At 40.5% G+C, this 24858-nt stretch overlaps 1 protein-coding gene and 1 pseudogene across 3 annotated transcripts in view; both read right to left on the reverse strand.

Annotated features, from left to right (window-relative positions):
• Nucleotides 1-2774: 2774 nt before the first annotated feature.
• LOC123634799 lies at nucleotides 2775-11127 on the reverse strand (annotated as a pseudogene).
• LOC123635150 (T-cell surface glycoprotein CD1b-like) overlaps nucleotides 8585-24858 on the reverse strand; it is a 74682-nt gene continuing 58408 nt past the window's right edge. For all 3 annotated transcript variants that reach the window (XM_045547025.1, XM_045547023.1, XM_045547022.1), the window contains exons 6-9: nucleotides 17120-17324; nucleotides 10887-11183; nucleotides 9997-10275; nucleotides 8585-8882 (exon numbers count right to left, since the gene is read on the reverse strand). In XM_045547025.1, the coding sequence (XP_045402981.1) occupies nucleotides 11169-11183; nucleotides 17120-17324 (220 nt within the window). In that variant the 3' untranslated portion in view covers nucleotides 8585-8882; nucleotides 9997-10275; nucleotides 10887-11168. The remainder of the gene's footprint in view (nucleotides 8883-9996; nucleotides 10276-10886; nucleotides 11184-17119; nucleotides 17325-24858) is intronic.

Genomic DNA, 24858 nt, shown 5'->3' on the forward strand with positions numbered 1-24858 from the left:
TCACAAAAATAAACAGACAGCCTACAGAATGGGAAAACATTTTCACATACTACAGATCATAATAAGTCTGATAACAAGAAACTATTTAGAACTCAGGAAAATCAGCAAGAAAAAATCAAACAATCCTATCAAAAATTGGGCAAATGACATGAATAGAAATTTTTCAAAAGAAGATATAAGAATGGCTAACAAACATATGAAAAAATGCTCAGCATCCCTAATCATCAGGGAAATGGAAATCAAAACCACAATGAGATACCACTTAACTCCGGTGAGAATGGCCTGTATCAAAAAATCCCAAAACAACACATGTTGGCGTGGATGCAGAGAGAGAGGAACACTCATACACTGTTGGTGGCAATGCATACTAGTGCCACCCCTGTGGAAAGCATTATGGAGATACCTTAAACAGATTCAGGTAGACCTACCATTCGATCCAGCAATCCCATCATTGGGCATCTATCCAGAAGACCAAAAGTCATTCTATAACAAAGACACCTGTACCCGAATGTTTATAGCAGCACAATTCACAATCGCAAAGATGTGGAAACAACCCAAGTGCCCATCAATCCACGAGTAGGTTAGTAAACTGTGGTATATGTATACCATGGAGTATTACTCAGCTATAAGAAATAACAGTGATGCGACATCCCTTTCCTTCTCCTGGAGAGAATTGGAACTCATTATCTTAAGTGAAGTATCCAAAGAATGGAAAAACAAACATCACATGTACTCACCAGAGAATTGGTTTCCCTGATCATCACCTAAATGCACATCGGGGAAGTATACCAATTGGATATCAGACTGAGATGGGGGATAGGGGGATGGGATGGGTGTATGCCTACATGATGAGTGCGTTGTGCACTGTCTGGGGAATGGTCATGCTTGAAGGTGCTGACTCGGGGAGGTGGAGGGGAGGGGATGGAGGTATGACTACATGGTCAGTGGCAGGCGCACTGTCTGGAGATTGGACACGCTTGAGGCTCTGACTCAGGGGGATGGGTGGGACACGGACAGTGTATATAACCTGAGCTTTTGTACCCCCATGAAGAGCTGAAAGAAAAAAACAAAAAGAATTTCAAAATCCAAAAAAATTAATAAATAAATAACTGCAATGCTGTGGGTGCAGAATAAGTGGTTCTCTTGGTGATACCAGACAAGGGATTGTTACTTCCATTATATTAATAGCACTGGGAAAGGCCTCCTAGAGGAAGAATCTTCTCAGATGGACTTTGAGGGATCGAAAGTCAACCAGGCAGAGACAGAGAAATTACATAAAAAATACCTTGCATATATGTGGTACAATTGTCCCAACATAAGTATATTTAGCTACTTTGACAAATGATATTTAAGTAGAAGCAGAGAAAGAAAATTATTAAAATACAAAGCGAAAGAGAAGTCACCATTAAGTGTATCTACCATATTTCATTTATTTTGAGACAATCTTTCCTACATTTTAATATATAAGACATAGATCATACTATCGGTACACTCTTATAATAAATTGTCAGTTTTAAATAATTTTTCTGATGATGTTTAAGTCATAATTTGTCTTCAAATCTATGAACACTGCATTTTGATAAAATATGATGATAATTTGTTGAAATATGATTAGAATGGCACCTGGGTTGACATCTTGGGATTCTAGGCTTCTTGATGCCTATTCGAAATGGGAGAGGAGATAGGACAGGGGTTCAAGGGTTATTCTGAAATGACCTGTTAAAATGACAAGAACAAAGGGCTGTATTTAAGAGGTGTTTGTACTTCCATGTTCGTAGCAACATTATTCACAATAGCTAGAGGTGGGAACAAGTCAAATGTCCATAGATGGATGAATGAGTGAACTAAATGTGTCTCTTACCTACAATGCAATATTATTCAGGACTTAAAAGGAAGGAAACTTATCACATGCTACAACCTAGATGAACCTTGAGGGCCTCATGCTAAGTGAAATCAGCCAGCCACAAAAAGACAATTACAGTGTGATTCCACTTATATGAGATACCCAGAGTCGTCAGAATCACAGGTACAGAAAGTAGAATGACCTTAGCCAGTGTCAGGGGAAGGGGGGGGAAGGGGAATTGCTGTTTCATAGGAAAAGAGTTCCCATTTAGAGGGATGAAAGGGTGAAAGTGTTCTGGAGATTGCTTGCATAACACTGTGAATGCACTTAACTCCACTGAAGTGTACACTTAAAATGGTAAATTTTGTTATGTGTATTTTAACAGGATTAAAAAATATATCTCCACATGATGGAGATGGGAGCTGGGGGAAGAGTTTGGTGGAAAGAATCAGGCTAAGGCAATGAAATAGATAAAATGGCTGAAAAGGTTGTGAGAGTGGACAGAAAAGAAAGATTAAAACAAGCAAACAAAGAAAAACAACTCACTGGTGCCTCATATACCATAATGCAAGGCACAGCAAAGAATCAAGGAGGGCACTATTATAGTCAAAGAGATGAAGCCTTTGGAGATGGGGTGTCCTGGTAATTGGGAGAGGACAAAAGGATGTTACTTAAAATCCCACCCACTGAATTCCCTGGCCATCCTTTGCCCACGTGAGTGTCAGCACCTCCATTCAGCTGCTTCCAATGTATGGTCATCTCCAACTCCCTCTCTCACATTCCTGAGGCCATCCATCTATCTTTTGATCCCTCCAGCTCCAAATCACATAATCTGTGAGTCCTTCATTGTTATCTCTTCTTTAACTTGGATCGTCTATTTTTATTCCTGTTGGGACTGGGGTCCCAGAAATGAATCCACGTACCTCTCTCCCTCTTTCATCTGTCAAGTCCCATCCTTCCCCAGTGCCTGCCTCTCTGCCTGAGGACCGCCTCCTCCCATGTCCAGCCTGGGACCCAGCCCTTTCTCACCCCAGTGGAGGATGATGTCCTGGCCCTCTAGACTGCTGTGCTTCACCCGACAAGACAGGCCTGCCACCTCCCCAGCTGCCACATCCAGGGTCGCTCGGAGATACCATGTCCAGTCAGCATTGGGCAGGAGGTCACTGTGCTGAGTGCCCGGCTGCTCCTGCTCACCCCGCATCCACCTCACCCACACGGGCCTTGGGTAGAATCCAGAGATGTGACACACCAGCAGCAGATGGCCAGGCCCGGGACTGGGGCCACTGGATAGCCAGGCCTCGGGCTTCACTGGGACAGGAAGGGGCAGTGAGAGTGTCGTATCATGACTCAAATTCAGATCACAGGGACTCAGAAGCCCCCAAGCTTTGACAGTAACCATTTTAGTGCTTTGGGATCTAACAAGTTTGTTGATTAAGTCCCTGTCCTTCTTAGGTACCTTCCTACTCTTGAGCTTAGAGGAGGTGGTGGGTGGCAAGTGAAACAGAGAACAGGACTAACCTTGCTTTTGCAACTCTGGTTTCCCTGCATTGAGGATGCCCAAGAGATACCGGGGACAGGTGTCAAAGAGTAGCTTCATCACAATATTGGTGGCAGCACATTGTTCCATTATTAGTTTTCAGAGTTGCTGTGCCCTGCTCCCTCCCTCTGGGGCAGGCATGTATGTATTTTTCTCAAAGCTCAGGAAATCCAATCCTCCTTCAGCTTGCCTGAGGGATGTTACTATGGAACCCTCAGAACGTAGCTCACAGCCTGCTATGGCCTGGGCCTCAAAGGGGTCTAGGTAGAAGGAAATCAGAGAACAAGTTATTAAACATAAATAACAAAGGAAGCCATGATAAAAGGACCTAGTATTTCATATATTTTATATTTTATATTTATATTTATGTATTTTATATTTTAGACAGGGATAAAGTTCCTGGATGTGAAATGATGAACCAAGCCCCAATTATAGTACATAGAGATTTTCAGAAAGAAGAGTATTGGGAAAGCTGTGCATGTCATGAATGGGGGATATGGTAACAGCTGGGGAGGGGGAGGCAGAGCATGATGCAGTCCAGAGAGCAGAATTACAGCGTGAGCCAGAGGACCACAGAAAGAGGAGATGCAGGAAGCAGATGACTGAAGAGATGGTTCAGAGGAGGAAGCCACTCTGTAGGTCACTCAGGCCCAGGGTAGAAGTAAGGGCCCTTGAGGAGCAAGGTTCACATAAGACAAAGCGGGAGTTGGATACCAATGGGGAGCACTGATCTGTCAGAGAAGAGTCAGAAGCTGCTGGAATCCAGAATACAGTGTGAGGCTATGGAGTTAGGGAGAGACTGCCCTAGAAGAGCTTGTGTATGCAGTTGGGTAAAGCAGAAAGGAGGAGAGAAGGATCAGAGGGATAAACAACTTCCAAAAAGAGAGTAAAAAGTCCTTGGGAATCTTCGCAGTTTAGGGAATTGGACTCACATTTCACCTAGAGTTGTCTGGCAAGACTCTGTATATGTTGAATATATTCATAGATGTTGGCTCGGAATATCTTCTCCAGTTTGGCAATCTCCTTGTCACTGAAGTTGCCCTTGGACCAGGACTTCAGGAGTATTGCGGTGCCCGAGTCACTGTCCCAGCCATGAATCTGCAAACCATCCAACCAGCCTGAACCTTGATTGTGTGCCCAGGTGCTGTTGGCAAAGGACGAGATTCAGATGACATGGAAAGAGGTTGGTCCCTGGAAGGCTGTGAAGAGTAGAACAAGACTGTGAAGAAAAAAAGGAGAAGCAGGAGGGAGTGAGAGAGAATGGAAATTGAAAAGATCTGGAGAACAAGAACCTACAGTCTGAAGAACACATAAAACCTGACACATTTGACTGCCCCAGGGACTCAGGCTCCAGCCCCAACACCCATAAAGGCACAAGACGGCTGGAGACAGCAGGGCTTAGACCTATTATGTCCAAGTGCACCCGGGTAAGTGCAGCATGCTGTTACCCAAGACCCCTGCACCAGTGCTGGGAGTTGCCAGAATGACTATTACCATCCTCACTGTCACCAACTGGGAAGAGAACTGCTAACAATTGAAATGGCAGAAGCAGCATTTCACTGGGAGATGGAGCTTATGACTCGCAGAGTTGGTGTTTGATCTCTGATTTCAGCAAATGTTTTTGTCAATAGCTTGTAGTGACTTCCTCTCTTCCAATTGACAAATCTCTTCCTCATTCAAATTGTACTTCAGAGAAAAAAATGTGCCTTCTATAACCCTGAGCCTCATACCCCGCCTCTCATTCCCCTCCAGCCCTGATTTCTAGACTTTCTCTTACCTCCCTGACCTATAGCTGCTGTCTGTGTCCCCCATTTCCTTCAGACCAGCTTGGAAAAGCCCCCATGTGATTCTGAAAGGTCGTTTCACCTTCTTCAGCCTCTATTTCCACATCTGTAATATAAGAGGGTGGTACTATACAATCTCTTAGCTTCTAGTCTGCTTTAACATAGAAAGAGTGTTCTGGTTTACCCACCCAAGTCAGCCTTCCTCCCTCCCTGTTGCCCTGACTTCTCTGACCCTCTGTCATTGCCCCTTCCTAATGTTCTCAATGTCTCTGCTTTCTTGTCTCACCCTCCTTGCCTGATGTCCCTTGCCCTACATTCTTTATCTGGTTGTGTGTGAGTGTGTGTGTGTCTGTTTGTGTGGTTATGAATGTGTTGATATTCACTTACATGAAGGCAAAGCATTTTAAATGTCATGTGTACTACAGAGCTACAGACCCAAATCCTAGAATCAAATATCATAAATACTTCTATTTATAATCCAGGCAGATTTATCTTATACCATAGCAATTTTTGAGTGCAAATGGCATTTTCTTCTAGTATGTGACCTTCTCTTTAGTAGTTCTTGATCTTTGGCATTTTAATTTTTTTTCACTGTTTTTTTTTTATTTCAGCATACTATGGGGGTACAAATGTTTAGGTTACATATATTGTCCTTGTTCCCCTGCCCCGAGTCAGAGCTTCAAGCCTGCCTATCCCCCAGACAGTGCACATGATTCAAGTGCAAGCATTCAGCACAATGATTGGATAAAGATGAAGTGCTGAAACACAATCCAAAATTAAATATTCATCAAAAAGAAAAAAAAACTAGCAGTGTCTGTTTGGTGGAACATGCTGGTATTATCCACTAACGCTTCATGAAACCTGGTCAACAACCACAGCGGATGTCTGCTGCAACCTCTTGGATGAAATGATAGGGATGCTTGCAATTAAGCAGCCAAGATCAGTCAATACAGAAAGGCTAACCCTGTTGCAAGACAATGCTTGACTACATGTTGCACAAACAACACTGCTCAAACTAGAGGGTGGACTTGGAAACTCTCTGGTATCCATCATGTTCACCAGACTTTGTGCCAACTGACTACCACTTCTTCCGGGCTTTGGACCACTTTTTGCCAGGAAAAATATTCAATTTACAAGCAACTGTGGAAAACACCTTTCGCCATCTCATTGCCACTCCCTCTCCAGGCTTCTTCACTGCCAGCATAAGCAAGCTACCATTAAGATGGCAAAACTGTGTTGATAGTTCAGGACATACTTTGATTAATTGTATGCCTTCTTGTTTGAGATACAATAAACTATACTTTTGATTCAAACTCGGACATTTCCTAGTTAATGACCCAATATTATTATTATTATCATAACTATTATTATTATTTATACTACCTGCAAATCTAAAACCTATCAGCTAAAGACTGGTGTCACTAATATCTCCTCTGGCAAGTCAAACTTGAATGTCATTTGTGAATTCAACAAAACTATTTTTAATTACCCAATATATGTTAGACTATCATCTAGGCACTGGAATATAAATGTCAGCAGAATAGATAAAATCCAGGATGTTACAGTGCTCATATTTTAGATGAAAAAGTCAATAAATACATAAAAATAAATAAGGTAATTTCAAATAAATTCAGTATTCAAGATAATCAAAGAATATTGGAATCAAATATGACTGAGGCGAAGTGTGCTACCCTACTTAGAATGATCAGTAAAGGTCTGTCTAGGGAGGTGACACTTGAGGTGAGAAGAAGCTCAACATAAACAAGGGATAGAAAGAAATCTAGTGTCACAGAAGCATAATATGCAATGGCAGAAAGATTGGACACAGTGACAGAGAAGTCAGTGTAGCCATATCAAGGGTTCAAGAATTATTGAGACCAAAAAAACTAGAGTCATGAGGCAATGTCTATTTAAATGGGAAACATCACAAATATATTTTCACCACAGTCCTTGTGCCAGAAACTGAAAAGTCCCTACTTGAACCTCTTGATTTTCATAAAGGTGAACCCCAGTGGACTTACACCATGTGATGAAACTCTGACATTCATCATTTATTACTCACAGACAACCCCTTAAAATTCCACCTTCCTCTCTGGACTCTAGTGGCCTGCCTCTAGATAGGCTGTCTGAATATGTTCTACAGAAGGTGGTGGACTCTCAACAGTGGAAAGGCTGGCCTCAATGGCTGTCTATGGGTAAGAGTGCAGCCTGGCCATGTGATTATGGAACCTTGTCTGATAACTTGAAAATGCCCAGCATAGAATTTTAAAGTTCCACTAAAAATCTACATAATCTGCTCAATTATTCCATCCAAGGGAAGAGGTTGACTGAACATCTATAAGAACTCTGCACCAGAACAGCTTTCTGCTTTCCAATAGGTTCAATCAAATGTATCTCAACTAACTAGATAATTGAAGAATGCACATTAAAAACTAAACAAAAAACAAACTGTAAATAATAATGATAACAATAATAATAAACCAAAATAACAAAAAGAAGCAAACACAAAGCTTAACTGGCAACTGATCACTATTTTCCTTCATTGCCTAAACCTGGTCCTGCATATTACCATTGTCCTGCACCCCCATGTTGTCTTCTTGCTCAGAATATGAATTTCTCCCCTGAATATGTGCATCCACAAAGACACACATAAACACACAGAGTCTCAGGGAGTTAGGAATGTCAGTTCAACCCTGGCCTCACTTTGACAAGAGACATCTAATATGCTATTATTGTCTCTAAATATCGCTGAAGGAGAATTACCCCAATCACTGTGGAGTCTGAGGCACCCACCTGTCTCCTGTCCCATTGGTGAGAGACAGAGGGAGAGAGGAAGGGTTTTAATAAAAGCAGAATCAAATGATGCAGGGATGGCAAAGAGGGAATGGACTAAGACAATATCACTTGATCTGACACCCAATTTATTTGTCAGCATTTATTGGGAAACAGTACCTTCAGGCAGAACCACTTACATAATTTGTGCAAAACAAAAATGTAGTGTCTCTTTTTTGAACATGATTAAGAATTCAAAGATGACAACAGCGGAGCATTGAACCTCACATGAGTTCCTTCAGAGCATGAGATCCCATGTGCCTGCACAGGTCATGTGCTTATAAAGCTGGCCCTGAATTCAGACAAGACTGTTGGTCATGAATATAGACACAAACATGTAAATCGTACTTTCAAACAACTGAGAGAAAAGAAAAGAGCAAAACTTTAATAACTACTATTCAGAGTAGGAAGAGATGAGTGTATGTATGAAGATTTGTTCAATTTGGGGGAGTACAGAGGAGCTTTCAATTGAGTAATCCTGGAAAGCTGCATGAGATAAAGGCATCTGAATTATAATTGGAAGGATCAATAGTGAAGAATAGGCATGCAGCCAAAGCAGAAAAGATACTGCTGGAAGATGAGAAAAAAAACAAAAACAAAAACAAAAAACACATATTGCTAAAGGGACCAGTATCTTTGCTACAACAAACTGTTTTAATAAAATAATACTTATTTATTACACATAAACATATTTAAAATACAGACAAGGATTTTATGTTTAAGATGAAACTAATGTTATCAGAGTTGGTTTATCATGTTTTCCACTTCTTCAAGATCCACGATTGTTGTGCCAAGCAGATCTTATGTCCTGAACCCCTGGTGTTCATTGGCTCCCATGGGAAAAGCAGTGCAGGAAACATGGGGAGAAATAAAGTTCCAGTCTGAGCTGTGGGAAAAGAAGATGATCTTAATCTCAAGAAGGAAAATCAGAGAGAAAGAGGGAAGGAAAAAGTAAGATAGAAAATAGAATAAAGGGTTAGTTAGAGGTTGAAGAAACAAGGGACACAAAAAGGCTTACCATTGTTTTTAAATCATGACTCAACTACAACCAACATAACCAGAGTAACTACGACCATCAAACAGATCAATATCAGGAGGATGGGATATCCCCCTGGTTGGTGACAAAATACAAATGTCAATCCATAAAATATTCTCGGTCCCACCACAGCTCAGCCTTCTCATTTCACAAAGGGGAGCTCCTGGAGTCTTCATTTGTACTTTCTAGAGCCCTCATTTTAATTCCTCCCCAACCCTCTTCCATCAAATCATCAGTTCATCCCTTCTTTTCTCTTTAGTATCTCTTAATCCCCTACTTCCATTGTTTTTCAAATTTAACTGCAGTCATTTTCTGCCCTTCTTAATATGGATTCTCCCAATTTCATCCTTCTTGTGCCAGGCATCCTACCCATTTCCTCTGCTCCTCACAAAAGCACTAGGGCTGTCTTCCATGACTTCCCAGCTGGACCCAGCTCTTTCTCACCCCAGTGGATGATTATGTCATGGTCCCCAAATTTACTGTGCTTCACCCTACAAGACAGGCCAGCTGCATCCACAGCCACCACATCCAGGGTTGGTTGGAGGAACCATGTCCCATCAGCATTGGGCAGGAGGTCACTGTGCCGAGTGTCAGATTGCTCCTGCTCTCCCCGTATCCACCTCACCCAAACAGGCTTTGAGTAGAATCCTGAGATGTGACACACCAGCAGCAGATGGCCAGGCCCGGGACTGGAGCCACTGGACACCCAGCCTCTGTCTTCACCGGACACGAGAAGATAGGGAGAAATGGAATTTAAGGGGAATCCCAAGCCAGAGCTCAGGGATTCAGGTGCTTTAGAAGTTTGAGCAATCACTACTTTCTCTTGTGTAAGAAACAATCTTAAACTCAAACATCTAAACCTGTAGCCTCTCATTATGTGTTTCAAAATGATAATGAGAATGGGCAAATTGAAGTACAAAAGTTAAAGCACTAGGACTAAAAGAGGAGCGAGAGTTGGGCTCACCTTGTCTTTCCAGGTCTGACTTTCCCCCTACAAGGAGGCCTGCCAGAAATCGAGGGCAGGTGTGACCAGGAATGCTCTGCAGTATTTCTTTAATATCTCAGTAATGATTGAGCACCTTGCAGACATTCTGGGCCCGAGTCCCTGCTGCTGGAGATGGCACCCAGGAACTTCCTTGGAAACTGAGGAAATCTGATCCTTGATATGCCCCATTTATGAAGATTTCTCAGGCCTTTCCAGCGTGCATTTTATACCCAGCTGACATGTGGACCTCGAAGGGGTCTGAAGAAAGAGAGGAAAGAGAGAATCAATATGAAAAGAATGACAAGAAAGAAAAATAAACAATTTAGAGAGTAATGAGATTCAAGGGAAGGAAAATTTGCTAGGAAATCATATGGAAGACTAGAGTTTAGGTGGAAAACGGGAAAGAAATTTGAGGAAAACAAATTTGAGGATAATAAAGGTACATTGAAATAATTATTGGGGAAGGGATAGATGGGAAGTCTAGTCTAGAAGAATTCATACCAGACATTTAGGTACAGGACAGGCCTCATGAACACTCAGGCTAAAGAGAAAAGAGGCCAGAAAACTGGGTGGGAAAGAGTAAGTCTGAGGCCAGCAATGACAGTCCGAAAATCAAGAACAGAAAACCATTTCAAGGAGCCAGAACCTGAGGGTACATACCAGAGGCATGTGGAGGTATGTACATGCAGGCCCTGCCCTGTATATTGGGAGGGGAGTGATGGGTGCAGTAAAGGAGGGAGTGGCAGACAAAGGGAGACAGGAAATGAGGTCAGGAAGGTTGGATGATGCTCAGAGATTGTACAATATATTCCCCTTTGGAAAGTGGTTGGAGCCCCGGGCAAATTATTAGCTCAGAACAATGAACTCACGTTCAAACTGAAATTGGCTGGCAAAGGGCTTAAATTCCCTGGCAAAACCATGGAAGTACAACTGGAGCAGCACCGGAAAGTTCTTCAACTCCTCTTTGTTAAGATATCCCTGGGACCATGGCCACAGAGAGAGGATGGTGCCCACGATGCCATCCCAGGAGTGAGTCTGCAGCTCACCCAGCCAGCCAGAGCCTTGGGTGTGCGCCCAGCTGTGGTTGGCAAACCAGGAGATCTGGAGCATGTGGGAGGAGACGGGCTCTTCTGCTGCTGGATGATGGGATCCTAGAGCTTCGGGTGCTGAGAGAGAGGGGAATGGCAAATGGAGAGAGTGTAAAGAGATGCCACCAGAAGAAGAAGAGCCCAGAGAGAAGAGGAAGGGTGGAGATAGTTACTCGTATTCCAGTACCACTTTTCCCCTGGGCCGAATTCCTATCCCCAAAATCAGAGACAGAAATTGAGACTATAGACAAGAATTCTGGGCCTGGAAGTAGCCTGGAGGGCAGACGCTAGGGGCATCCTAGAGCAGCACCGCTCACTTTCCCAGGTCCTCTCCAGAGCTTCCTCTCCACCTTCCTGTGCCCTACTCTAGGTATCCTTCCTCCTGAGCTCTTCTTACCCACTGTGCTCTCCCCAGGGTAGCAAAGCTCCCTAAAGAGGAGCAGGAGCAGGAGCAAGAGCAGCACTGGAGCTCTGTAAAGGAACGGTGTCTCTGCAGGACACCTGCCTTCAGAACTCAGAGAACAGCACCCCTCCCCACACCCCCTCTCACTGTCATCCCACTTCCCTTCCCACACACAGACAAACCTCTCCCTCTGCCCACTTCCCTACAAGAGAAGCCCCACTGCCTCCCTTTGCCACAGCCTCCCACGGGGTCTCTCACTTCCCCTCCATCTCTCCCACTGTCTGGCTTCCAGGTTTTCTCCCTGCTCTTGTCTACATCTGCCCAACCTCCTCTATTGCACTAACTGCTGGAAAAGGAGTCCTGGCTTAGAACAAAGTCTGTGATCTGGCTAAAAAAATGTACTAGCTTTTGAATTTGCAGAAATCAAATCCACACTTAGGTTGTAAATGTTCTCATCTGTGAGAAGTGATGAAATTCACTAGATGGTACCCAGTGACCTGTCCAGCAGTCTCCTTGCTCCTGCCTCTCTGTGGCCTTCCCCTCCACCTGTCTGCCACCCGCCTCCTTTCTCCCTCTGTTGGTCTTCCCTGCTTTGCTCTACTAACCCATCATTTTTGCCTCCGTGTCTAATTTTGCTCTTCTCACATGCCCTGCCTGTTCTCCCTGTGCCCTCAGTCTCTCCTCTGTTTCATCACTCTGCTCTTCTCAAATAATTATCAGAAGACACTAAACATCCCGAGTGCAGCTAAAGAAATGCCCTTTTGCTCAGTTTCCTCAGCCAGACCACCTGTCACTGTAGAAATAGTCCATGAGTGGACTTGCCATGGAGATGGGAAGTGGGAGGGCATGTGGATTCACCCTTGTTGTATGGGTTGGTCTGGAGGGAGCACACAGGAGCCTCGGATCCCCACCCAAATGACAGGAGCATGTCTAGAAGCCTCTGGGCTAGCTTCACCTTGGCAAGGAAGAGAGCAAGGGCAGGCCTGAAGGCTCCCCTTTACAGTTCATGGCCTGGAAGCACAGGTATTGAGTCTTTATTTTTGTTCCTTTTTTATTAATATTTGTTATGATAGCCTGAAGGTGGTTGAAATGCCATTCCTTTGTTTGACTTTCATGCATTTACTCAAATGGCATGTACTCAGAGGCCACCTAGCTTCAAAAAATTACCAGACACTGAGAAAACATAACACAAAATCCAACCACAATCCTCTACTTTCTTTCAGAAAAGGCTTACAGAAGAGTGGTCAGAATTGTGAAAAAAAGTTGTAAACCCAGTATTATCTTAGTCTTGTTCCTAAATTCAAGGGTTAAAGAAAAATCTTATAAAATTTCAGACAAAAAATACCAGCTATTTACAAAGAAGAGAATGGCACTGGCTTTGGATGCCTCATGTGTGATGCAGTGGGAAAATATTGCAGGATTCTCAGGTAAGGTTGGTGATCCTAAATTCTTTACTCAGGTAAATTATTATTCTCCTACAAGGAAAAAATTAATCCATGTATCAATACTCAACACTCAATATTGAACTCAAAAAATTATTCCATATAACAACAAATCAAAAATTAATTTGAATGAAGAACTGAAGAAGTGATGCAAAAAAGACTGCTATAAAATTATTTTCAAAAATAGAGTTATCTCTGAATAATTTTTTAGCATGTACTTCTTAAATTTAACATATTTGTTTGGTATTTAAGAAAAAAAGTTAATAATTAGGGAATTAAATTTCATGTTATTTTACCAAAATGTGGGGAGGCAGATGAAAACAAAGGAGAAAAACAAGCTTTACTTTAAATCATGTCTTATTAGTTATGAAGTGGAATAAAAAATGCAGGCAATTAGAAAAATTGGTTATGTTATGATGTTTGTAGAAGACTAGGTTAAATCAAAGAGACAGAAAGCACAAACATCTTGCTCATATCTCCCAAACACTTAAAATGTCAAAAAAAATGTGTTTTCTTTTAAAAAATAAGCCAATGTATTATTATGTTGGAAATCAATAAAGGAATCCAACTGCTGATAAGAAATGTTCCAGAAGGTCTTCAGAAATGGAAAGCACATAGATGGTTTCAAATCTACAGCCTCAAATGCATGCAAAAAACAAAAAAATACAAAATAAGGGGATGTCTATAAAAAATTATACATATAAATTAAAACATACAAAATTTAATGGTAATTAATTAGATAATTAATTATTACCACTAGTTTTCCTGAGTTTCACACTTCAAGAGAATTTGGGCCCATGACGGTAACCCAAGAACTGCTCTCTTAGCAGAATGGTTTGTTTGCTGGAGAGACACCTCAGCCTGGAAACACATACTGTCAGGGCGCAGTCTGAATTACTGGTTCTTGGTGTGTTCATGGTTCAAGAAGGACCAGACACACTCCAAAGTAAGGCAAGCACAAAAATGAGGTTTAGTGAGGGAGAAAGGTAGGATTATAGAGCAAGAGCAAGATATAGGCTTACGGAGCAAGATACAAACCCGACAGATGATGGCCCCATCCACTGTTGTAGCAAAAGAGAGAGAGCTTGGTCTTGGTCTGGGTCTTGTTTTATTGTGCCTGGATAGGGACCTCCCCATGGCTCAGATATCACCATGGTACCACTTTCATCAGACGGTTTGGAGTTAAATGATCACAGTCTTACTGTGCATGCAGATCTCCCATAAGGTTCTCTGAGAGCCCATTTTGAGGGGTGAAGTGCAAAGGAACCCACTTTCATCCCTAGGAGTCCCAGAACTCCCTACTATCTACATAACAAAACTGTACTTACAGGATAAGAGCAGGGACTCAGGCAACTAGACCTCCTGCAGCACTTCCTTTGTTCTTGCTAGAATGGAAGGGTCAATTGTATCGCATGCCCAGAGAGGCTGGGGAGGTTATTTTGAGTGGTAGTCTCCTAGTTCCAGGAAGCTTGGGTCAATTGGACATATTTATTTTAAATTTTATCCCAAAAAATAAAATAAAGCATAAGATCTTATGTATTTTACTAAAGAATAATCAAAAGGGTAAATGTCTTGCTATATAGTAAAATATATTAGAGAGTTGGAATTAGAACAGATGAAAGATGTATAGAGATTTATAATATAGAAGTGCGTACTGGAGCTATGGGACCAAATAAAAGAGCCAAGACAAGAGAAGTAAGAAAGCCCTGTTTATGGGACGTAATGCATGTCATGCTAAAGAATTGCCTTTTGTTTCTCAAGCAAGTGAAGCATGTTAAACATGAGAATGATGTGGCTAAGTTGATATTTAGGAAAATTTTCTAAATCCCAGTGAGATCCACTAGAGAATGTATTAGAGGGCGATAAGACCAAGAGAGCAGATGACTTTAGTGCAGTAGTGAGAATGGAGAGGAGTGAAAATAACAAATATATTATGAATGTAATTGGCATTAATCTAATAACTGTGACTGGGAGGAGATAAAGTGGTGCCATACTCGAAGGCAGAGAACACAGGTTTGGGAAAGACAGGACTGAGATGTACAGTTCAGTTTGGGCCATGTTGAGACTGAGGCTCCAGTAGGAGGTAGTTGGGTGGTTCCTGGCACGTCAGTTTTGCATGGACTATACAGACCCCTGTAAGCACATGGTGCCACAGAAAGAACTGTGGACTTCTACAAATTTGCTCATCCCCTGCAAATTATACTTTTAAGTTAAATATAATAATATTACCATCTGCGTCTTAGAGAATGTTCACGTATCTTAAAGTATGTTCATTTAGTCATTCTTTCATTCATTAAATATTTATTGAGTGAGCATTTACTACATGCCAGACATTTTGTTAGGAACTGAAAATATGATAGCAGATTAAATTAAGAGTGGGGAGAATGGTATATAATTCTTGTCCTGATAGAGTTTAGCCTGAGTAAAAAGAATCATACAAATGAATACACAAACACAATTGTCATACGTGTTGAATTTAGAAGCATACAGCGTTGTAATAACAAATGACAGGAAAAACAGACCACGTCACAGAGGTCAAAAGATTTCCAGCAAGTGAAGATAGACCTGAGATCTGAGGGAAGAATAGGAGTAAAACTGGAAAGCAGAACACAGTACATGCAAACACCCAATAAACAGAGGGACTGTATTGTAAGGTTGGTGGGGGGCCGTGTAACCCCCTCCCCTGCTACAAACCCCTCTGCCCTAAGCAGTGAGTCAGCTCCACTTTTCTGCTTGAACAAACAACTGCCCCAGCCACATCCTGTGACTGGCAGCACACCCAGCCCCCACGCTGTCTACCAGACCCTGGAGACATCCTGTTGCAGCCCCAGAGACATCCTGGTTTCTGAGAACTTGATAATCCACTTGAACAGCACCTAAAAAGCAAGCCCCCCTCCACTTATGCCCCTCACCGCATATAAATACCCTTGCCTCAGTCCCAGACAACTGGGACTTCCCCAGTCCCTGGAGTGTTCCACTATTTCCCCGGGCCCAGGAACCTCGCCCGGGACCCTCCCTTGGGATTCCTTACCCTCACCGTAGAACATTCCAATAAAACCTCTTTACTTAACCCTTTCAACGCTGCTCGTCTTTCTTTCTCTGGTGCCGACCATCCAAAAACCTTACATGTATCACATCTGAGGAACTAAAAAAGGCTGCAGTTTACATCAATTTCATGATACAAAATTTTCAAATATTACTAAAATCTGCTTCTCTGTTTTAAGTATATCTTCTCTTGAAAAACAAGGGCAAAAGATGATTTGAACATGATCATGATTTGAATTCTGTAATATAATCTAGAGAAAGTTGTCTCATGCCCACATTTAAGTAAAATGTTCAGGAGATCTGTCATCTGATAAAAGACACCTGCAAATTTCAGACAAACTCAGTAACGGATGTGTCAGAGCTCATTCTCCTACCAAGCTATTGAGTTATCAGGTCCCTATGTGCTGGTAAGCCAACATTTGCAGAATATCCTCTTTGGTAAACTCTGGGTAACACATGATCTCCCTCCCTGCCACCCCACCATGTTAGGCAGATGGAAGCTAATGCTTACATACTTCACTAATGGTACGCCTCCACCCAGAAGGCCTCCAAAGCCATTTGAAACATCCAGATAGACCTCTGCTGAAGTTATTTTTTATCTGTACATGACACTAAATTCTTAGGTAAGTGGGATTGTTCAGAATGCATTCTAAGACCATGAAGACAAAGAAGTGCTGCAGCAAGTCTGACCCCTTAATTACTCCAGTGCAGGGAATTTGAGAATGGTGAAATAAGAAGTTTTGGTGAATCCTCTCTGCCCAGACAATGCTAAGACTGGACAGAATTTTCAAAAACAATTATTTCGAGACTCTGGAAATAGATCAAAGACATACAATAAATGGAGAGTTGTTTATTCTAGAACACTACTGAACTTGGGGTAAGCACACCTTTAAGCACATCTCCTCCACATGCCAAGTACCTTCACTGCATTGTACCAGTGCAGGGAAGGCCATGGAAACCAGAAGCTTCCCTGCTGGAGTGGCTAAGTTAATTGAGAGATGAGTAAGTGAAGAAACAAATCTGGGAGCATCATCAGAAAGAGAGGCAAACTCTGGCAAACAAATGGGAAAGGTTAAGTTCCCGGCTAGCCTGAGGGGATAATACTCAATGGGCAAGCAACATACCTGCAGACCAGCCAGACAGGCTAGAGAGAGGTCCTGGGAACAAAATATCCATGGTCTTGAGACTTGAGAAGCTCCCACATGTTCCTGGATATCTGGAAGGATCTGTGCATGTGCGAGGCTGCACACATGCTCAAGGAGACCAGAAATCACCATCCCTGGCTTTCTGCAACTCCCTGGATGAAGGAAGGTGAGGCTCGTGCAGGTCCTACGAGGAGACACAAAAAAGTGGGGCAAAAAGTAAAAGTCAAGGCAGACTTGCAAATTTCCTGAACTTGGAATGGATTTGTCAACCCAAGCAAAGATCCATTTGCCAAGGCTAGAAACCTTACTGGCTCAAAGTGTTTGAGCACAACCTCAGACCAGTCACTGGGTGACCACTAAGCTATGTTGACATAGGGGTGACCTCTAAGAAACCAGGCTTTTTAGGAAAACAAGAATTTTTTAAAATGATCCGAGACATCAGCAGCTGCAAAATGTGGGGGAATCACAGACTGTACAGAATTAGTGCAGGTGAGTCACCAAACATACAAACAAACAAGCTCAATAGCAATAGCGATGAAGGAATCAGAATCAACATATCATATGATCTATGACATTCATTTTTCAATAACAAAAAAGAGGCCTGGGAACAAAGAGGAACTCTGACTGTACACAGAAAGAAAAAAAGAAATGAATAGAAACTGCCTTTGACATTGCTCACATTTTAGACTTAGTAGAAAGACTTCAAAGCTCCCGTTACATATATTCAAAGACCAAATCTCATGTAAGACTTAAAGGAAACAACAGTGAAGCATTAAATAGAGCATATTATTAAAGAAACAGGTTATTTTTATTAAAAAATGAAACCAAAAAGAAATTCTAAAGTCAAAGTTATGATTAATTTTTAGCAGGATGCAAGATAAACATGCCAAAGTCAAATATATTTCTATATACTAACCATAAATTATCCAAAATGAAATTAGGGAAGTGATTTCGTTCACAAAAGTCTAAAAAAGCATACAATATCTAAGAACTAATTTAATAAAAGAAATGTAAGTTATGTGTACTGAAAACTACAAAATATGGCTAAGAGAAGTTAAAGATCTAAACAAATGAAGGATCATTTCATACATTGATACTAGTATGAAAAATAGTAACAATAAATTAAAAGAATAAAATTAACAAAAATGTAAAATATGTATTCATTTTATATCTATATATGGTATAAACAACTCACTTTGTTTTTTTTTCCTATTAAGTGTTTTTGTGTTTTTTATATTGTTTCCTTTTTTTGTTGAATATTATTTTGAGTAAGTAGAGTTTAATGGGAAATTATATACTATGGTATTACTACATTTATTTGCCAGGTTGTTTATGTAATCTAGCTAAGTTACTTAATTATTTTCATTTTAAGTCAATTTCTACTTCTTAATTTATTCTGTGAACAAAACTATGCCATCGCAAATAATGATATTTTCATCATCATTATTTTTATCCTTTATTTTTATTTACCTATAGGCAATGACAGACAACATTGTCCTGTTTCTACTTTTAATGTTTAATTTTACAATTTTTTTTGTAATTAAGTGTATTTTCTATACTTCGGTTATAGCTACTCTAAACCATATAAGGAAATTCAGTTTTACTCCAGACTGGTAAAATGTTTTCTTTTTTAAAATCAATATATGTTTAATTTTATTGAGTGCTTTATCAGCCCTCAATAAAACTAAATATGATCTGCAAATCCTCTTAAAATAGACAAGTACATTAATGAATATTCTAATGGTCGATAGCTCTTACACTCTTGGTAAAAACACTATGTGATAGGTATAAATGTTTTTTTTTTTTTATTTCAGCTCATCATGGGGGTACAAAAGCTCAGGTTATATATATATATGTTGTCCATGTCCCGCCCAACCCCCTAAGTCAGAGCCTCAAGCGTGTCCATTCTCCAGACAATGCGCCTGGCACTCACCATGTAGTCATTCCTCCATCCCCTCCGCCCACCCCACTCCTCCCCGAGTCAGCACCTTCAAGCATGACCATTCCCCAGATTGTGCGCAGCACACTCATCATGTAGGCATACACCCATCCCCTTCCCCCCTCCCCCGCCTCAGTCTGATATCCAGTTGGTATCATTCCCTGATGTGCATTTAGGTGATGATCAGGGAAACCAATTTTCTGGTGAGTACATGTGATGCTTGTTTTTCCATTCTTGGGATACTTCACTTAATAGAATGGGTTCCAACTCTCTCCAGGAGAACCAAAGAGATGTTGTATCACCGTTATTTCTTCTAGCTGAGTAATACTCCATGGTACACATACACCACAATTTACTAATCCATTCATGAATTGATGGGCATTTGGGTTGTTTCCATATTTTTGCAATTGTGAATTGTGCTGCTATAAACATTCGGGTACAGATATCTTTTTCATAGAATGACTTTTGTTCCTTTGGGTAGATGCCCAATAATGGAATTGCTGGATCGAATGGTAGGTCTACTTGAATCTGTTTAAGGTATCTCCATAATGCTTTCCACAGGGGTTGCACTGGTTTGCACTCCCACCAGCAGTGTATGAGTGTTCCTGTCTCTCTGCATCCATGACAACATGTGTTGTTTTGGGACTTTTTGATAAAGGCCATTCTCACTATAGTTAACTAATATCTCATTGTGGTTTTGATTTGCATTTCCCTGGTGATTAGGGATGTGGAGCATTTTTTCATATGTTTGTTAGCCATTCTTATATCTTCTTTTGAAAAATTTCTATTCATGTCCTTTGCCCACTTTTTGATATGGTTGTTTGATTTTTTCTTGGTGATTTTCCTGAGTTCTAAATAGATTATTGTTATCAGTCTTTTATCTGATGTGTAGTATGCGAAAATTTTTTCCCATTCTGTAAGTTGTCTGTTTATTTTCGTGACTGTTTCTTTGGCTGTGCAGAAGCAGAACATGTAAATAGGTGGAAAACAATACCATGCTCATGGATCGGAAGAATCAACGTTGTTAAAATGTCTATACTACCCAAAGTAATCTACAGATTCAATGCAATCCCTATTAAATTACCAACATCATTTTTCACAGATTTAGAAAAAATAATTATACACTTTGTATGGAATCAGAGAAGACCCTGTATAGCAAAACAATTTTGAGCAATAAAAAGAAAATAGGAGGTATTAATTTGCCAAACTTCAAACTATACTACAAGGCTGTGGTTCTTAAAACTGCCTGGTATTGACACAAGTGCAGGGACACAGACCAATGGAACAGGACAGAAAATCCAAATATATAACCATACTCATATAGCCATCTAATCTTTGACAAAATAGACAAAATCATACTCTGGGGACAAGAATCCCTATTCAATAAATGGTGCTGGGAAAACTGGATAGCCACATGTAGAAGACTGAAACAGGACCCACAGATTTCACAAAAGTCAAATCACGGTGGATAACAGATTTAAACCTTAAATGGGAAAAGATTAGAATTCTAGAAGAAAATGTAGGAAAGACTCTTACAGACATTGGTCTAGGGAAAGAATTTATGAAGAAGATCCCTAAGGCAATCACAGATTTTTTGTTTTTCTTCCTTTTCTACTTGGAAGTTCTTTGGGGGCAGTGATCCTTGTTTGTGGATCCCTGCCAAGAGCTCTTACCTGCAAATGCATTTTCTCTGTAAAAATTATCTGAGTTGTTGACTGTCAAGTTAATGATCTTCTTTAAGAGTTATCTGCTTCCTTCTTTTTCTCTGTTTAGTTGCTATTCTAGATCTTCCTCTTCTGACTAAAATACTTTCCCCTTAGCCAAAAAATATTATATTTTTCTGGTTTCTGCTCTGAACTCCTCTGGAGAAAGCCACCTTTGTCCTTACTACAATTACAGTGTAACTTCAAAGAGTCATTGTAATGGAATCCTGCTTCCCATTTGTTCAGGGAGAATGAGTGAGAGGCAAGATGGATGAGGAGTAATCGTTCAGGGGCATTGTGACATATTCAAGAAAAAGCATTAAGAGGGCTGTTCCTGCCCTCAGGGTCCTTGTTTGATATCTGTGCTATATCATTCAATTATATTTTTGATTTACATTTACCTTGATGCATTTTGTGTTTATTCTACACTTTTCTAGAACAGTCCATCTTAAAACATCCTAATTCATTTTCAATAAAACAGTAGGAGGAAGGGGGATTTGAGGATATGTTTTTATAGAACTTAAGGAAGGGAGGTCAGGGGAAACAGTAGTTTTGGGGAAGCCAGGGGTAATAGAAGCAACTCTGTGATATGTAAATTTGGACAATATGGTCTTTAGGGTTTGAGAAGTGTAGAAAACGGTTGAAATCACAGCTTCCCCCCCATTACTACAACTGGTTACTTCTCAGGAATACATTCAACTGGACCCCATCCTATAGAGTAGCCATGCTATTGCTGTGTGCTTATAAACCATGCAATGTGGAACACAGGAATGTGAACTATGAACTAGCTGCAGCAATAGCACCTGGAAGCTTGCTAGAATCACTAATTGCTACCCTCCAACCTAGTGAATTAGAGAATATGGGAATGGAACTGATAATCTGTTTTAACAAGGCTTCCAGGAAATTCTTATTTATATTGAAGTTTGAGAACCCTTGATTCTAATGGTTTCTCAACCTTTGCACTGCTGACATTTTGGGCCAGGTAATTCTTGTTGAGAAAGGCTGTTCTGTGCACTGTAGGATGTTTAGCAGCATCCCTGGCCTCTACCCACTAGATGCCAATAGTATCTCTTCAGTTGTGACATCAAATATAACCTTAGACATTGCTAAATGTTCCCTAGGAGGACAAGTTGACCCCAGATAAAAACCAAGATCTAAGGTAGTGATCATAATTTCATGCCTTAATTTAGCCAGAATAATTGCCTTATAGCATATATCTGATGTAATTTGGCCTGATCCAACTGAAGTCTAGGATTTATGTTTGTTGGCTGAGGAAAGAGGAGTTCTCACTTTGGCTGGTATGGTGTGTGCAATGCCCAAAATTGCTATTGAATTTTGCTTCACAGGAAAAGCTTGCCCAGGAATGAAGCACATAAATCAAGGAATCAGATAAAGAGCAAATTATAAGGTAACAGGGCCAGAACCTGAATCAACTATACCTGAGACTTGAACTACCTCTGGGTATTTTAGTTACATGGAGCTAACAAGTTTTGTTTTTCCTTTTAAATCAATTGAGTTTGAAGTTTTTGTTGCTTGAAAATTCTGATATTACTGTGATCACTGATGTCTTACACCAGATTTTTCACATTTTTGTTATATCTTTCCTCTGTTTTCTTTACTGCTTTTATTCTTTCTCTTCCCAAATTACCACCCCTCAACAGTGGTTTTTTGAACTTACGATTTTCCTCTACATATCCTTACCTTGAGAAACCTTAATTTACCCATGACTTTATCACCTCTGCATGAATGACTTTCAGAAATAAATCTTCAAACACAAAATACAAGGGCTTCCAAACTATTTTTATGTGAGAGGGCACATGCATGCATGCTTGCGTGATTTTTGCCAATATACAAAAATGCAGTAATTTGCCCTTTTCTATGATAGGTATGTTCCAAGACCCCAGTGGGTGCCCAAAACCAAAGACAGTAACAAACCCATTTGCTATCACTTGGAACATGTTTCTGATCATGTCTTCTACCCAAAAATTTAATGCCTTTTGCATCTTAACTAAGCCAGGATCATGAGCTGTGACCATAACTTTTGCAGTTTGAGGTATAACTGCAAAACAGGCATGAATTTTCTTCTTCTTCACAATTTTATGGATAGAAGATTAATTCTTACTGAAGATCTTAGAAACCTTAGTGTATACTTTTTTCTTCCCTTATTAACCAAAGAACCTTCACCTTTTCATGTAAAAGAAGCAGTTTGCAGCTTTACTTTGGCATATTCAAGAATTTGACTACAAATGGATATGAGGAGGTATGAAACTCTCTATTTTGATTATGGACTTTTAATGTGGGCTTATATATTTGTCAAGATAAATAGAACTGTACAATTAAAATAGAGGCATTTACTGAAAATTATTCACCAATAAAGTTGACTTAAATTTTTTTAAATGAAACAAAAATGAAAACAGTAAAAAGAAAAATAACATGGAGAGATTGAGGAAGGAAACTTCACCAAAGTGGACACAATTTCATTTCTTTTCTCCCCCACAAATTTAGAAACTGTGTTTGCCTGTTTTGTGTTCAGTGCTTAACAAATGATAGTTGAATTAATAAATGAAACCTAAAGGGACTAAAATCTAGCCAGCACTATCTCAAACACTACAGCCTTTTGGGTGATTTCCCTGCCATATATAGCACTTTCGTTGCCTTGATTCCACTGCAACCCTGAGGACCAACTCTGTTGCTTCTTTTTGTTAACCACTCTGTGACATATCTGCCCTGCTACCCTTCACACATGACTTGCACACTCTCTCTCTATATTTGTGTTTGTAACAAGTTGGATGGAGTTGGCTCTGTGTATTAAGAAAATAAGTATGTCCAGGGGCAAAACTGCATTTTTACTTAAAAGTTTAGGGAGAAGAGCAGGGAACTGAAGGAGGCTGCAATTTCTCGCCTAAGTAAGAAGCATTTAAACAAGAAAGGAAGCACCCATGTTTCAAATGCTGCAACAATGTCAGGAAGGAATGTAAGGAGAGGAAACTACAAAGGTGATAGTTAATCCAAATTAGATATGAGTCGTTTTGTTTTGTTTCATTTTGTTTTGGTTTTCTCTTACAAATATTACATGCAGGAAAGGCACCATTATCATAATTCTTGCCCCCAAGGAGCTGAAAAATGGAAAAAGGAAGAAAGACCCAAGTGTTTGCAAAGCAGGGGAGGAAGTGATACATGAACATATCAGAGTACAGTTGAAGTCCTCTCTGGGTTCAGAGAAGGGAAAGACCGATTCCCTCTTACAGGTCAAGGAAGATTGTGGGAGGAAATGACATTAGAAATGGACTTTGAAGGATGAGTACTATAGAAAAAATGGTGATTGCAAGAGACCCACTCTATATAGAATTACCGAAATTAAATAGTAACAAATGATTGTTAGGCAGAAAGAGAAACAATTTGCGTAGCGAGTAGAGGGGATGTCAACACTGTGCTATCCTACAATGGGGGAGGCCTGGAGAGGAGTCTTTTGGGATGTCCTGATCAGAGCTGTGGAAGAACAGATATGGGAGAAGCCCCTGGTAAGTTGGACGTGGTGACTGAGGACAAGGTGGAGTGGTCAGGAGAGGAAAGCTAAGAGGGTAAAAATGGAATGTGGAATAAGAAATTGGAAAGGCAAATTCGCATCTGATGGGTACAATGCACACTACCTGGCTGAAGGGCACACTTAAAACTTCAACTCAAACTCTACAAAAGCAAATGATGTAACCAAAACATATGTACGCCCATAAAATTTTGAAGTAAAAATAAAAATATATATACCTATTTTTTCTGTGTCAAAGTTGACTTCATCTGATATTAATGCAAGCATACTAGGTTTATTTTGGTATATTTTTCCAGTTTGTTTTGTTCAATGTTTTGTGACCTTTTGTTTTGAGGTATGTCCCTTTTGAATACCAGAATTGTATTTTTTTTTTTTTTAATCTGGAAGAAAAAAGAAAGAAGAAATTGGAAGGAGAGGAGGAAATGCAAGGAACTCACATCACCACTTAAACCACAGCACAAGACCTATCAGAAGCATCAGGGGCACTGTCACTGCCAAGGTGTCAAGTTCATGGGAAGGTGGCATCCTGCAG

The sequence above is a fragment of the Lemur catta genome, chromosome 3, assembly GCF_020740605.2.
Source record: "Lemur catta isolate mLemCat1 chromosome 3, mLemCat1.pri, whole genome shotgun sequence".
Taxonomy (NCBI): domain Eukaryota; kingdom Metazoa; phylum Chordata; class Mammalia; order Primates; family Lemuridae; genus Lemur; species Lemur catta.